General features: G+C 41.2%; 1 protein-coding gene across 1 annotated transcript in view; it reads left to right on the forward strand.

The window, feature by feature from the left end:
- COL23A1 (collagen type XXIII alpha 1 chain) overlaps positions 1 to 13,824 on the forward strand; it is a gene marked incomplete at its 5' end in the record, with an annotated part of 352,130 nt that overhangs the window by 282,945 nt on the left and 55,361 nt on the right. Inside the window, one exon of the mRNA XM_082837159.1 lies at positions 54 to 98. Within this exon, the coding sequence (XP_082693285.1) occupies positions 54 to 98 (45 nt within the window). The remainder of the gene's footprint in view (positions 1 to 53; positions 99 to 13,824) is intronic.

The raw sequence follows: 13,824 nt of genomic DNA on the forward strand, positions 1-13,824 counted from the left end.
CCAAGCTCACTGGGTTCCCTTCTTAATGAGTCCGTCCTTGTTTTCCTGTCTAGGCCCCCCTGGACGGCGTGGCAAGCCTGGAAGAAGAGGTGACCCCGGTGAGTCCCAGGTTTTCTTAATTACTAAGCCCAGGCCTGGAAGTCTGCCCTTGACCTGGGACCTGGCTGGAGGTGCCAATCCTTGCACCACCCCATAACTCAGGACCTTTGGTCCTGGGCCAGGTCTTTGTGTCCCCTCCAATTCCAGCCACTGTCCCCAGAGCTGCAGTGCCCAGTGCTGCCTTTCTTGGCTTCTTGACACTATTCCAGTGTTACAATTCCAGTGACAGTCCCCTCTATGCCCTTGGCCACCTCCCAAATCTCATTATCAGCCTCAGAAACTTTAATCCCTGGTCTCCCACTCTGAAACGGCCTCTTGTCTTTGCGGGACTCGCTACTGTGGGTCCCTCAACACAAGATGGTTCTCCTGTGTGTCCCCATCCCTCCCCTGACATGGCCTGTCCTTCCCTTGGCAGAGGCACCAGGAGAAGATCCTTTCCATACCTTCCATGCAACCTGCAGACTCACCTGTACTCACCGCCAGCCTCCCTCCTGCCACCTTCATTTCACCCAAAATGCACTCTTTCTGCGTGTGCCCTTCCCCCAACTCACAGTGAAGCTTCCCTCAGAGGCTACACACCCCTACCCCACTCCCATCTCCTCTGCCTTGCCTTCCACTCCTCCCAGCCCCTCCAGTCTCTTCTCACTGTCACGCCACTCACATCCTTTTGACCAAAGTTACCACTGACCACCTGATCGCCGTACCAGCAGACACAGATGCGTTGCTGTCTCTCTTCCTGGGCCTCACATTGGCCATTCCCCTGGGTCCCCCTCTGACTCTTGCCTGCGTTTCCTCCCACATCTCTGACCCCTTCTCGTATGCCTTTCCTATGGGGCCCACTTGCCTCTTAAATGGATCTGCCCTTGGCCCTCTTCTCTCTCTCCCACCCCTGTGGCTCCGGCGCCCCCATAATGCTGATGACGCCCCAACTTCCTGCCTCCAGCCAGTCATCTCCTCTGGACCCAGAGGTTGGACCTGGCCCCAGTGAACCCAGCACTTCCCCCAGCTGCTCTCCTCTAGTTCCCCATTGCAGGGAGGGGGCCTCCAGCCGCCTGCTTCCCTATGCAGACACCAGGGCATCATCCTTAATCCCTCCCTCCCCACTCCCCCACCAAATCCCCATCAGCCTCCTCCTCAGTATGTCACAGCACTGTCCTCATCAGCACAGCCTCCTGCAGTTCTCACCACTGTTCCTCCAATGTCCCCTACCTCCAGCCTCATTGTGGATGTCTGGGGCCCTCCCACTCTGAACCTGTACTCTTATGTCCTCCCCACCCCCAGAATGTCTCCTCCTCTACCTGGACTCTTACCCCAAATTCACTATTCTTTGTCCTTTCAGTCTAGCTCAAGCATCTCCTCCAGAAAGGCTTATATCTAATCCCTCTGGCTGGGGCTATCACCAACCCAGCCAAGAGCCTGGTGCAGAGGAGGCTCCAGGGAATGGAAATGCACAGAACAGTGAATGAATGAAAGAATACACATGTGCTCAGCCCCTAAGCAAATTCATAAAGAGAGCATGGTGGTAAAGGCAGATTGAGCCTGGGAGAAAGGGGGCAGGTTCTCTCTGAACCTCAGACTCTTCTTCCTGAAACTGGGCATGGGCCTCTTGTCCTCTCGTTTTGCTGCGTGCTTGCGCTATCTAGGTCCCTACATAGAAGCCCTCCAGATAAACTCCCCAGAGTTCACTGGAAGGAAACACCTTTCCTGGCACTCTGTTTGCTTTGACTTCCAGAAGCTGAGGACTGTTTTGTGTTTGATTGCAATGGATTTTGTGTGTAATCACCTACCTGCACCATCAGCCAAATACACACTTCATCACTCAGTTCTTATTTCTGCCCTCGTAAAAGGTTTTATTGCCTTTTATTGTAAGCTCCTGAAGTCCTTTTTGGAAGAAGATGAGGAATACATAGTGACTTTTTTTAGGACAAAGTATAATATTACTCACCTTACTCAAAAACCCATTAGAATTATGATTCCAATTTACAACTGATCTAAAAGTCAAAGAAAGACAAGGACTTACTGGGCCCCTGACACTGCCCTGGGTCCTTTCAAGTCCTTCATCTCACGTGATCCTCACAGAGCTCTGCAAAAGATAAAAATATGTTATTATCCCCATTTTGCAGATAAGGAAACTGAGGCTCCAAGGGGAGAAGTGTCTCATCTAAGGTCAGCTGCTGGGCAAGGGATGGGCAGCATCTCCTCCCCTTCACTGCCCTTTCCCACGCGATGTCCTGATTCTCTGCCTGTCACAGAATGGTGTGAGTAGCACAGAGCAGATGTCCCTCTCTGATTAGCTTTGGCTGGGCCTTGTGTTTATTTCTAGATAGTTTCACACACATGCACCTCTTGGCTTTGGGCCCTTTCCTTGTACAAACGAGGCTTTTTTTCGCCCCAGGGAGAAAGGCTCTTTTTTGCCTGGTGGGACAATATCTGGCTGAGATGGCTTCTTGCTGCTGCTGCAGACCTGCAGACAGAGCCGACCCTGCCCACCTGTGGGGATGGGTTCTCTCCAGCTCCCAGTGGGAGCCTTTGTCTGGAATATGGCTCACAGGTCCTACAGTGTTTTTGTGTCTCTATTGTAGTGGAGTGGATTTTTCATCTCCCCACTGGCCTATTTCTCAGCTGGGGAAACCGAGCACTACCCTTGGTATTCCCTTTCTAGGGAACTTAGACAGTATTTTTTCTCCTTCCAGACTTCCCTTTCCCCAAGAGCATCCATCACTCTACCCTGGCTCCCCCAGCCCCCTAGATCCCTCCCTCAGTCGCAGCACTCCCTGCAGTGCTGGTGGTCTGCTCTGCAAACATGTCCTTCTCCACCAAAGCACAGGCTCCTCAGAGAAGGAGCTTGACCCGCAGGCACTAAAGATATGGTCAACAAATGCTTGTTGACGGGAAAGAGGGAGGGAAGGGAGGAGGGAGAGAGAAAGAGGGACTTTTTAGGAAGCAGGAAGAGACAAGGATGAAAACAATCAAATCCTGCTTGGCTGATGCTTGTGCTAAAGCTACAGAGACAAAAGGAGGTACTCACCAAATCTCTGCAGCCGCCAGCCTTAGGTCAGCAGTTTTAGTGTCAGGGTTTTTTATCCACCCTGGCCCCAAGAAACCCTTTCTAAAAATACAGTGGAAGAATCACTACTGGGATGGTAGAGATAGGACTTCTGAAAATCTGCTCCTCCATAAAAGCAGCAAGAACACTAGGAAAAATTGACCTTTTCAGAATCCTGGAAATTAACATCTGGTAACAACCTAAGAAATGTTAATTTAAGAAAAAGGTCTGAAACTTGCTGAGAACAGTGAGGTTTGTAGCATTTTAATTTGCCCATCTCCCCAGCCCCATGGTAGCCTTAAAAACCATCACAGCCTCACAATCACAGTACCTGTGAAAACTAGCAGCCGTTGGAGGTGGCAGAACAACTTTGAAGCTCCCCAAATGCTCATTCTCTGAAACTTGTCACTGTCTGTTAGCTCCCTGGAAAAGCCCATACACAAAACTCATCTTTTTTGACCTGATGCAGAGCTCACTTACTGGGAAAAGCCCTATCCCCAGAGTGCTTGCCAAATACACTCAGCAGCAGTTGTTTAACTTTGCAGCTGCCTGAGGTGGCAATACAAGTTGGAGCAAACAAGAAGCTGACACAAAAACTTAAATGAAAATCTAGGGGATGAGCTGTCCAAAGGGGCTTTGAAATGCTCCCATATACCTGGGGATCTAGAAGACACATGCCCATGCAGGGAAAGACCTAAAAGAGCCCCAGTCTCTCACCTCTGGCTGACCTTGAGTCTCCACTCAAGCAAGAAGTAAAGGCAAAAGCAGAGTTGTAACCTAATAGAGTGTTGAAGTTATGCTCAACACACACAAAGAGCCCCTCAGAACAGAATGGGAGACTTACCAGATCAAGGCATTAAAGAAAACCTCTGTCTTAAGCTGACAATTAAGCAAAGCAAGCAGAGAATTCAGTAGCTGCACGTGACAAAGAGTACACATTTCAGAGAATTAGCTCAAAAAAGCCCCTGAACAAACAACAACAACAACAAACCCTGGAAAGGAAGAGGGATATCTAGTTTCCAGAGTAGCCATATTAGATTATTTGATGCCCAATTTTTAACAAAGACACACAAAGATACAAGAAAGTTTGGCAATGAAAAAAAAAAGAGGAAAAAAAGCAGTCAGTAAAAACTGTCAGTGAGGAAGCCCAGATGAACTTACTAGACAAAGATTTTATATTGGCTATTATACATATGTTCAGAGAACTAAAGGAAACCATGTCTAAAGAATTAAAGGAAACCATAAGAATTATGTGCCACCAAATGGAGATTATCAATAAAAAGATAGAAAGTATTTTTTAAAGAAACCAAATAGAAATTCTGGAGCTGTAAAGTACAATAACTGAAATGAAAAATTCACTAAAGGGGCTCAACAGATTTGGGCTGGCAGAAGAAAGAATCAGCAAACTTGAAGACAGGTCAATTGAGATGATCCTGTCTAAGGAAGAGAAAGAAAAAAAGAATGAAGAAAAATGAACAGAATCACAGAGATCTGTGGGACACTATCAAGTGTGCCAACATTTATATAATGGGGGCCTCAGTAGGGGATAAGAGAAAGAGGCAGAAGGAATATATGAAGAATTAATGGCCAAAATCTTCCCAAATATGAAGAAAACATTAATCTGCACATCTAAGAAGCTCAACAAACTCCAAGTAGAATAAACTCAAAGAGATCCAAATCTAAGTACATCATAGCCACATTACCAAAAGGAAAAAAATGAAGAAAGAATCTTTGTTTTAAAAAACACCATGGTGGCCACTTCACCACTGACCTTGGCAACTTCCATGGCCGAGAGCTGGATCCTCCCACTTCTCGACACGCACAGAAGAAAGAATCTTAAAAGCAGCGAAAGAACAATGACTCATCACAGAAAAAGGATCCTCAATAAGATTAATAGCTAATTTCTCATCAAAAACCATGAAAGCCAAAAGGCAGTTAGTATGACATATTCAAAGTGATGAAAAAAAGAAAAACTGTCAAAAAAGACATCTATAGCCAGAAGAACTATACTTGAAAAGTGAAGAAGAAATTAAGACATGCCCAAGTAAACAAAAATGAAGAGAATTCATCACTAGCATCCTGCTCTACAAGAAATACTGAAGGGACTCCTTCAGTATGAAATTAAAGGACACTAGACAGTAATTTAAATCCACACACAGAAATAAAGAGCTTCAGTGAGGTAACTACACAGGTAAATATGAAAGACAGTGTAAATGTCTTTATTTTTTTTAATTGCTGGCTGCACCCTTGCTTAGTTCCCCAACCAGGGATCGAACACACACCCCCTGCAGGGGAAGCACAGAGTCTTAACCACTGGACGACCAGGGAAGTCCCAAAATATATATATATATATTTAATTTTATTTTATTAATTTTTTTACACAGCAGGTTCTTATTAGTCATCAATTTTATACACATCAGGGTATACATGTCAATGCCAATCACCCAATTCATCACATCAGCATCCCCAAGCCCCGCCGCTTCCCCCCATTGGTGTCCATATGTTTGTTCTCTGAGACAGATCTGTGTCTCAATTTCTGCCCTGCAAACTGGTTCATCTGTACCATTTTTCTAGGTTCCACTGATATTCGTTAATATACGATATTTGTTTTTCTCTTTCTGACTTACTTCACTCTATATGACAATCTCTAGATACATCCACGTCTCAACAAATGACCCAATTTCATTCCTTTTTATGGCTAATATTCTATTGTATATATGTACCACATCTTCTTTATCCATTCATCTGTCGATGGGCATTTAGGTTGCTTCCATGACCTGGCTATTGTAAATAGTGCTGCAATGAACATTGGGGTGCATGTGTCTTTTTGAATTATGGTTTTCTCTGGGTATATGCCCAGTAGTGGGATTGCTGGATCATATGGTAATTCTCTTTTTAGTTTTTTAAGGAACCTCCATACTGTTCTCCATAATGGCTGTATCAATTTACATTCCCACCAACAGTGCAAGAGGGTTCCCTTTTCTCCAAACCCTCTCCAGCATTTGCTGTTTGTAGACTTTCTGATGATGCCCATTATAACTGGTGTGAGGTGATACCTCATTGTAGTTTTGATTTGCATTTCTCTAATAATTAGTGATGTTGAGCAGCTTTTCATATGCTTCTTGGCCCTATGTGTGTCTTCTTTGGAGAAATGACTACGTCTTCTGCCCATTTTTGGATTGGGTTGTTTGTTTCTTTAATATTGAGCTGCATGAACTGTTTATATATTTTGGAGATTAATCCTTTGTCTCTTGATTCATTTGCAAATATTTTCTCCCATTCTGAGGGTTGTCTTTTCGTCTTGTTTATGGTTTCCTTTGCTGTGCAAAAGCTTTGAAGTTCATTAGGCCCCATTTGTTTATTTTTGTTTTTATTTCCATTACTCTAGGAGGTGGATCAAAAAGGATCTTGCTGTGATTTATGTGAAAGAGTGTTCTTCCTATGTTTTCCTCTAAGCGTTTTATAGTGTCCAGTCTTACATTTAGGTCTCTAATCCATTTTGAGTTTATTTTTGTGTATGGTGTTAGGGAGTGTTCTAATTTCATTCTTTTACATGTAGCTGTCCAGTTTTCCCAGTACCACTTATTGAAGAGACTGTCTTTTCTCCATTGTATATCCTTGCCTTCTTTGTCATAGATTAGTTGACCATAGGTGCATGGGTTTATCTCTGGGCTTTCAATCTTGTTGCATTGATCTATGTTTCTGTTTTTGTGCCAGTACCATATTGTCTGGATTACTGTAGCTTTGTAGTATAGTCTGAAGTCAGGGAGGCTGATTCCTCCAGCTCTCTTTTTCTTCCTCAAGACTGCTTTGGCTATTCGGGGTCTTTTGTGTTTCCATACAAATTTTAAGATTTTTTGTTCTAGTTCCGTAAAAAATGCCATTTGTAATTTGATAGGGATTGCATTGAATCTGTAGATTGCTTTGGGTAGTATAGTCATTTTCACAATATTGATTCTTCCAATCCAAGAACATGGTATATCTCTCCATCTGTTGGTATCATCTTTAATTTCTTTCATCAATGTCTTATACTTTTCTGCATACAGGTCTTTTGTCTCCCTAGGTAGGTTTATTCCTAGGCATTTTATGCTTTTTGTTGCAATGGTAAATGGGAGTGTTTCCTTAATTTCTCTTTCTGATCTTTTGTTGTTAGTGTATAGGAAGGACAAGAGATTTCTGTGCATTAATTTTGTATCCTGTTACTTTACCAAATTCATTGATTAGCTCTAGTAGTTTTCTGGTGGCATCTTCAGGCTTCTCTATGTATAGTATCATGTCATCTGCAAACAGTGACAGTTTTACTTCTTTTCCAATTTGTATTCCTTTTATTTCTTTTTCTTCTCTGATTGCCATGACTAGGACTTCCAAATCTATGTTGAATAATAGTGGTGAGAGGGGACATCCTTGTCTTATTCCTGATCTTAGAGAAAATGCTTTCAGTTTTTCACCATTGAGAATGTTGTTTGCTGTGGGTTTGTTCGTGTATGGCCTTTATTATGTTGAGGTAGGTTCTATGCCCACTTTCTGGAGAGTTTTTATCATAAATGGGTGTTGAATTTTGTCAAAAGCTTTTTCTGCATCTATTGAGATGATCATATGGTTTTTCTTCTTCAGTTTGTTAATATGGTGTATCGCATTGATTGATTTGCATATATTGAAGAATCCTTGCATCCCTGGGATAAATCCCACTTGATCATGGTGTATGATCCTTTTAATGTGTTGTTGGATTCTGTTTGCTAGTATTTTGTTGACGATTTTTTCATCTATATTCCTCAGTGATATTGGTCTGTAATTTTCTTTTTTTGCAGTATCTTTGTCTGGTTTTGGTCTCAGGGTGATGGTGGCCTCATAGAAAGAGTTTCGGAGTGTTCGTTCCTCCGCAGTTTTTTGGAAGAGTTTGAGAAGGATGGGTGTTGGCTCTTCTCTAAATGTTTGATAGAATTCACCTGTGAGGCCATCTGGTCCTGGACTTCTGTTTGTTGGAAGATTTTTAATCACAGTTTCAATTTCATTACTTGTGATTGGTTTGTTCATATTTTCTATTCCTTCCTGGTTCAGTCTTGCAAGGTTATACCTTTCTAAGAATTTGTCCATTTCTTCCAGGTTGTCCATTTTATTGGCATAGAGTTGCTTGTAGTAGTCTCTTAGGATGCTTTGTATTTCTGCAGTGTCAGTTGTTACTTCTCCTTTTTCATTTCTAAGTTTATTGATTTGAGTCCGTTCCCTCTTTTTCTTGATGAGTCTGTCTAATGGTTTATCAATTTTGTTTGTCTTCTCAAAGAACTAGCTTTTATGGCTTCCCTGGTGGCGCAGTGGTTGAGAGTCTGCCTGCCGATGCAGGGGACACGGGTTCGTGCCCCGGTCCGGGAAGATCCCACATGCCGCGAAGCGGCTGGGCCTGTGAGCCATGGCCGCTGAGCCTGAACGTCCGGAGCCTGTGCTCTGGACCAAAAAACCAAAAACCAGCTTTTAGTTTTATTGATCTTTGCTGTTTTCTTTGTTTCTATTTCATTTATTGCTGCTCTGATCTTTATGATTTCTTTCCTTCTGCTAACTTTGGGTTTTGTTTGTTCTTCTTTCTCTAGTTCCTTTAGGTGTAAGGTTAGATTGTTTATGAGATTTTTCTTGTTTCTAGAGGTAGGCTTGTATAACTATAAACTTCCCTCTTCGAGCTGTTTTCGCTGCATCCCATAGGTTTTGGATCATCGTGTTTTCATTGTTATTTGTCTCTAGGTATTTTTTGATTTCCTCTTTGATTTCTTCAGTGATCTCTTGGTTATTCAGTAATGTATTGTTTAGCCTCCATGTGTTTGTGTTTTTTACGTTTTTTCCCTGTAATTCATTTCTAATCTCATAGCGTTGTGGTCAGATAAGATGTTTGATATGATTTCAATTTTCTTAAATTTACTGAGGCTTGGGCTTCTCCGATGGCACAGTGGTTGAGAGTCCATCTGCTGATGCAGGAGACATGGGTTCACGCCCCAGTCCGGGAAGATCCCACATGCTGCGGAGCGGCTGGGCCCATGAGCCATGGCGGCTGAGCCTGAGCGTCCGGAGCCTGTGCTCCGCAATGGGAGAGGCCACAACAGTGAGAGGCCCATGTACAGAAAAAAAAAAAAATTTTACTGAGGCTTGATCTGTGACCCAAGATGTCATCTATCCTGGAGAGTGTTCCATGCGCACTTGAGAAGAAAGTGTAATCTGCTGTTTTTGGATGGAATGTCCTATAAATATCAATTAAATCTTTCTGGTCTTTTGTGTCATTTAAAGCTTCTGTTTCCTTATTTATTTTCATTCTGGATGATCTGTCCATTGGTGTAAATGAAGTGTTAAAGTCCCCCACTATTATTGTGTTACTGTTGATTTCCTCTTTTATAGCTGTTAGCAGTTGCCTTATGTATTTAGGTGCTCCTATGTTGGGTGCATATATATTTATAATTGTTTTATCTTCTTCTTGGATTGATCCCTTGATCATTATGGAGTGTCCCTCCTTGTCTCTTGTAACATTCTTTATTTTAAAGTCTATTTTATCAGATATGAGTATTGCTACTCCAGCTTTCTTTTGATTTCCATTTGCATGGAATATCTTTTTCCATCCCCTCACTTTCAGCCTGTGTGTGTCCCTAGGTCTGAAGTGGGTCTCTTGTAGACAGCATATATATGGGTCTTGTTTTTGTATCCATTCAGCGAGCCTGTGTCTTTTGGTTGGAGCATTTAATCCATTCACATTTAAGATAATTATCGATATGTATGTTCCTATGACCATTTTCTTAATTGTTTTGGGGGCTTTTTGTAGGTCCTTTTCTTCTCTTGTGTTTCCCACCTAGAGAAGTTCCTTTAGCATTTGTTGTAGAGCTGGTTTAGTGGTGCTGAATTCTCTTAGCTTTTGCTTGTCTGTAAAGCTTTTGATTTCTCCATCGAATCTGAATGAGATCCTTGCTGGGTAGTTTAATCTTGGTTGTAGGTTTTTCCCTTTCATCACTTTAAGTATATCATGCCACTCCCTTCTGGTTTGTAGAGTTTCTGCTGAGAAATCACCTCTTAACCTTATGGGAGTTTCTTTATATGTTATTTGTCATTTTTCCCTTGCTGCTTTCAATAATTTTTCTTTGTCTTTAATTTTTGCCAATTTGATTACTATGTGTCTCAGCGTGCTTCTCCTTGGGTTTATCCTGTATGGGACTCTCTGCACTTCCTGGACTTGGGTGGCTATTTCCTTTCCCATGTTAGGGATGTTTTTGACTATAATCTCTTCAAATATTTTCTCTGGTCCTTTCTCTCTCTCTTCTCCTTCTGGGACCCCTATAATATGAATGTTGTTGTGTTTAATGTTGTCCCAGAGGTCTCTTAGGCTGTCTTCATTTCTTTTCATTCTTTTTTCTTTATTCTGTTCCACAGCAGTGAATTCCACCATTCTGTCTTCCAGGCCACTTATCCGTTCTTCTGCCTCAGTTATTCTGCTATTGGTTCCTTCTAGTGTAGTTTTCATTTCAGTTATTGTATTGTTCATCGCTGTTTGTTTGTTCTTTAATTCTTCTAGGTCTTTTTTAAACATTTCTTGCATCTTTTCGATCTTTGCCTCCATTCTTTTTCTGAGCTCCTAGATTATTTTCACTATCATTATTCTGAATCTTTTTCTGGAAGGTTCCCTATCTTCACTTCATTTATCTTTTTTTCTGGGGTTTTTTCTTGTTCCTTCATCTGGTGCATAGCCCTCTGCCTTTCATCTTGTCTATCTTTCTGTGAATGTGGTTTTTGTTCCACAGGCTGCAGGATTGTAGTTCTTGCATCTGCTGTCTGCCCTCTGGTGGATGAAGCTATCTAAGAGGCTTGTGCAAGTTTCCTAATGGGAGGGACTGGTGGTGGGTAGAGCTGTCTGTTGCTCTGGTGGACAGAGCTCAGTAAAACTTTAATCCGCTTGACTGCTGATGGGTGGGGCTGGGTTCCCTCCCTGTTGGTTGTTTGGCCTGAGGTAACCCAACACTGGAGTCTACCTGGGCTCTTTGGTGGGTCTAATGGAGGACTCTGGGAGGGCTCACACCAAAGAGCACTTCCCAGAACCTCTGCTGCCAGTGTCCTTGTCCTCACAGTGAGCCACAGCCACCCCCCACCTCTGCAGGAGACCCTCCAACAATAGCAGCTGCGTCTGGTTCAGTCTCCTATTGGGTCACTGCTCCTTCCCCTGGGTCCCGATGCACACACTACTTTGTGTGTGCCCTCCAAGAGTGGAGGCTCTGTTTCCCCCAGTCCTGTCGAAGTCCTGCAATCAAATCCCACTAGCCTTCAAAGTCTGATTCTCTAGGAATTTCTCCTCCCATTGCCGGACCCCCAGGTTCGGAAGCCTGACGTGGGGCTCAGAACCTTCACTCCAGTGGGTGGACTTCTGTGGTATAAGTGTTCTCCAGTCTGTGAGTCACCCACCCAGCAGTTATGGGATTTGATTTTACTGTGATTGCGCCCCTCCTACCATCTCATTGTGGCTTTTCCTTTGTCTTTGGATGTGGTGTATCTTTTTTGGTGAGTTCCAGTGTCTTCCTGTCAATGATTTTCCAGCAGCTCATTGTGATTCTGGTGTTCTCGCAAGAGAGAGTGAGAGCACATCGTTCTACTCCACCATCTTGGTTCAGGGCCAAAATATGTATTTATTTGTAACTCTTTTCTCTCTTCTGAGTTAAAAGTCAATTGCATAGAGCAATTTTGATAAAACTGTGCTGATGGGCTTATAATGTATAAAACAGTAATTTATGACAATGATAGTACTAAGAAGAGATAACAACAGAGCTATATTGGAACAAAGTATTTGTATACAACTGAAAGTAAATTGCTATTAATCCAAACCAGGTTATTTTAAATTAAGATGCTAATTATAAACCCCTGGGCAACGACTGAGAAAATAACTCCAAAAAATATAAGAGAAATAAGGAATTAAAATGGTACACTACAGGGGGAGGGATAAATTGGAAGATTGGGATTGACATATACTCACTACTATACATAAAATAGGTAACTAATAAGTACCTACTGTATAGCACAGGGAATTCTACTCAATACCCTGTAATGGCCTATATGGGAAAACAATCTAAAAAAGAGTGGATATATGTATTTGTATAACAGATTCACTTTGCTGTACACCTAAAACTAACAGAACACTGTAAATCAACTATACTCCAATAAAAAAGTTTTTAAATGTTACACTAGAAAAGATCTAGTTAACAAAAAAAGAAGGAGTAATGGAGTAATAGAGGAATAAAAAAGGTATAAGACATATAGAAATTAAATTCCAAATTGGCACACATAAATCCTACCTTCTGAGCAATTACATTAAATGTAAATGGATTTTTAAAACCCCAAATAGCCAAAGCAATCCTGAGAAAGAAGAACAAAGCAGAAGGCATCATACTTCCTAATTTCTAGCTGTACTATAAGGCTATAGTAATAAACAGACACATAGACAAATGGAACAGAATCAAGAGCCCAGAAGTAAACCCACAAACAGTGCACAAAGTTTCCAATTTCTTTACTTCCTTACTAACACTTGTCTTTTTTTTTTCTGTTTTTAAATAGTAGCCATTCTGATAGATGTGAGGTGATATCTCATTGTGGTTTTGATTTGCATTTCCCTAATAATTAATGATGTTGAATGTCTTTTGGATTATGCTATTTATTTATTTACTTACACAAAGAATCCACAAAAAATTTATTGGAGCTCATGAAGATGTTTAGCAAGATTGCATGATACAAGAGCAATATATAAAAATCAATCATATTTCTATACACTAGCAATGAAGAATTTTTAATGAAATTAAGAAAGCAGTTTCACTTATAAAAGCTTGGAAAATAATAAAATATTTAGGGATAAATTTAACAAAATAAGTGTAAGACTTGTATAGTGAAAACTATAAAATATTGTTGAAAGAAATTAAAGAAGACCTAAATGAATGGTAAGACATCCATATTCATGGATTGGAAGACAATAAAATGTTAATATGGCAATATTCCACAAATTAATTTATAGTTTCAATGCGATCTGTATTAAAATCCCACTTGGATTTTTTTTTTTAGAAATTGCAAATTGGTTCTCAAATTTATATGGAAATGCAAAGAATCCAGAATAGTCTAAACACCTTGAAAGAGTAGAACAAAGGTAAAGGCCTCATGCTTCCCAATTTTAAAACTTATACAAAGCTTCAGTAATCAAGATAGTATGGTACTGGAATAAAGATAGAAAAATAGATCAACAGAACAGAATTGAGATTCCAGAAATAAATTCTTACTTTTACCATCAAATTTCTTTTACAAGAATGCCAAGACAATTCAATAGCGGTAGGACTACTAAATGCAAAAGAATGAAGTTGGACTCCTTCCTCCTACGATACACAAAAAATAGCTCAAAATGTATCATAGACCTAAATGTAAGAGGTAAAATAGTAAGTCCTTATAAGAAAACATCACCTCTTCATGACCTTGGGTTAAGCAATGGTTTTTCAGATGTGACACCTAAATCACAGTGACAAAAAAATAGATTGGACTTTACCAAAATAAAAATTCCTTAGAGAGTTTCAGCAGTAGACTTGAACCAGCAATGAACTTGAAGATAGATGGATAGAGAGTATGCAATATAAAGAACACAGAAAAAATGGAATGAAGAAAAATAAACCAAGCCTCAGAGAAATGTAGGA

Source organism: Leucopleurus acutus (assembly GCF_964270905.1).
Source record: "Leucopleurus acutus genome assembly, chromosome: 3".
In the NCBI taxonomy this organism is placed as follows: Eukaryota; Metazoa; Chordata; class Mammalia; order Artiodactyla; family Delphinidae; genus Leucopleurus; species Leucopleurus acutus.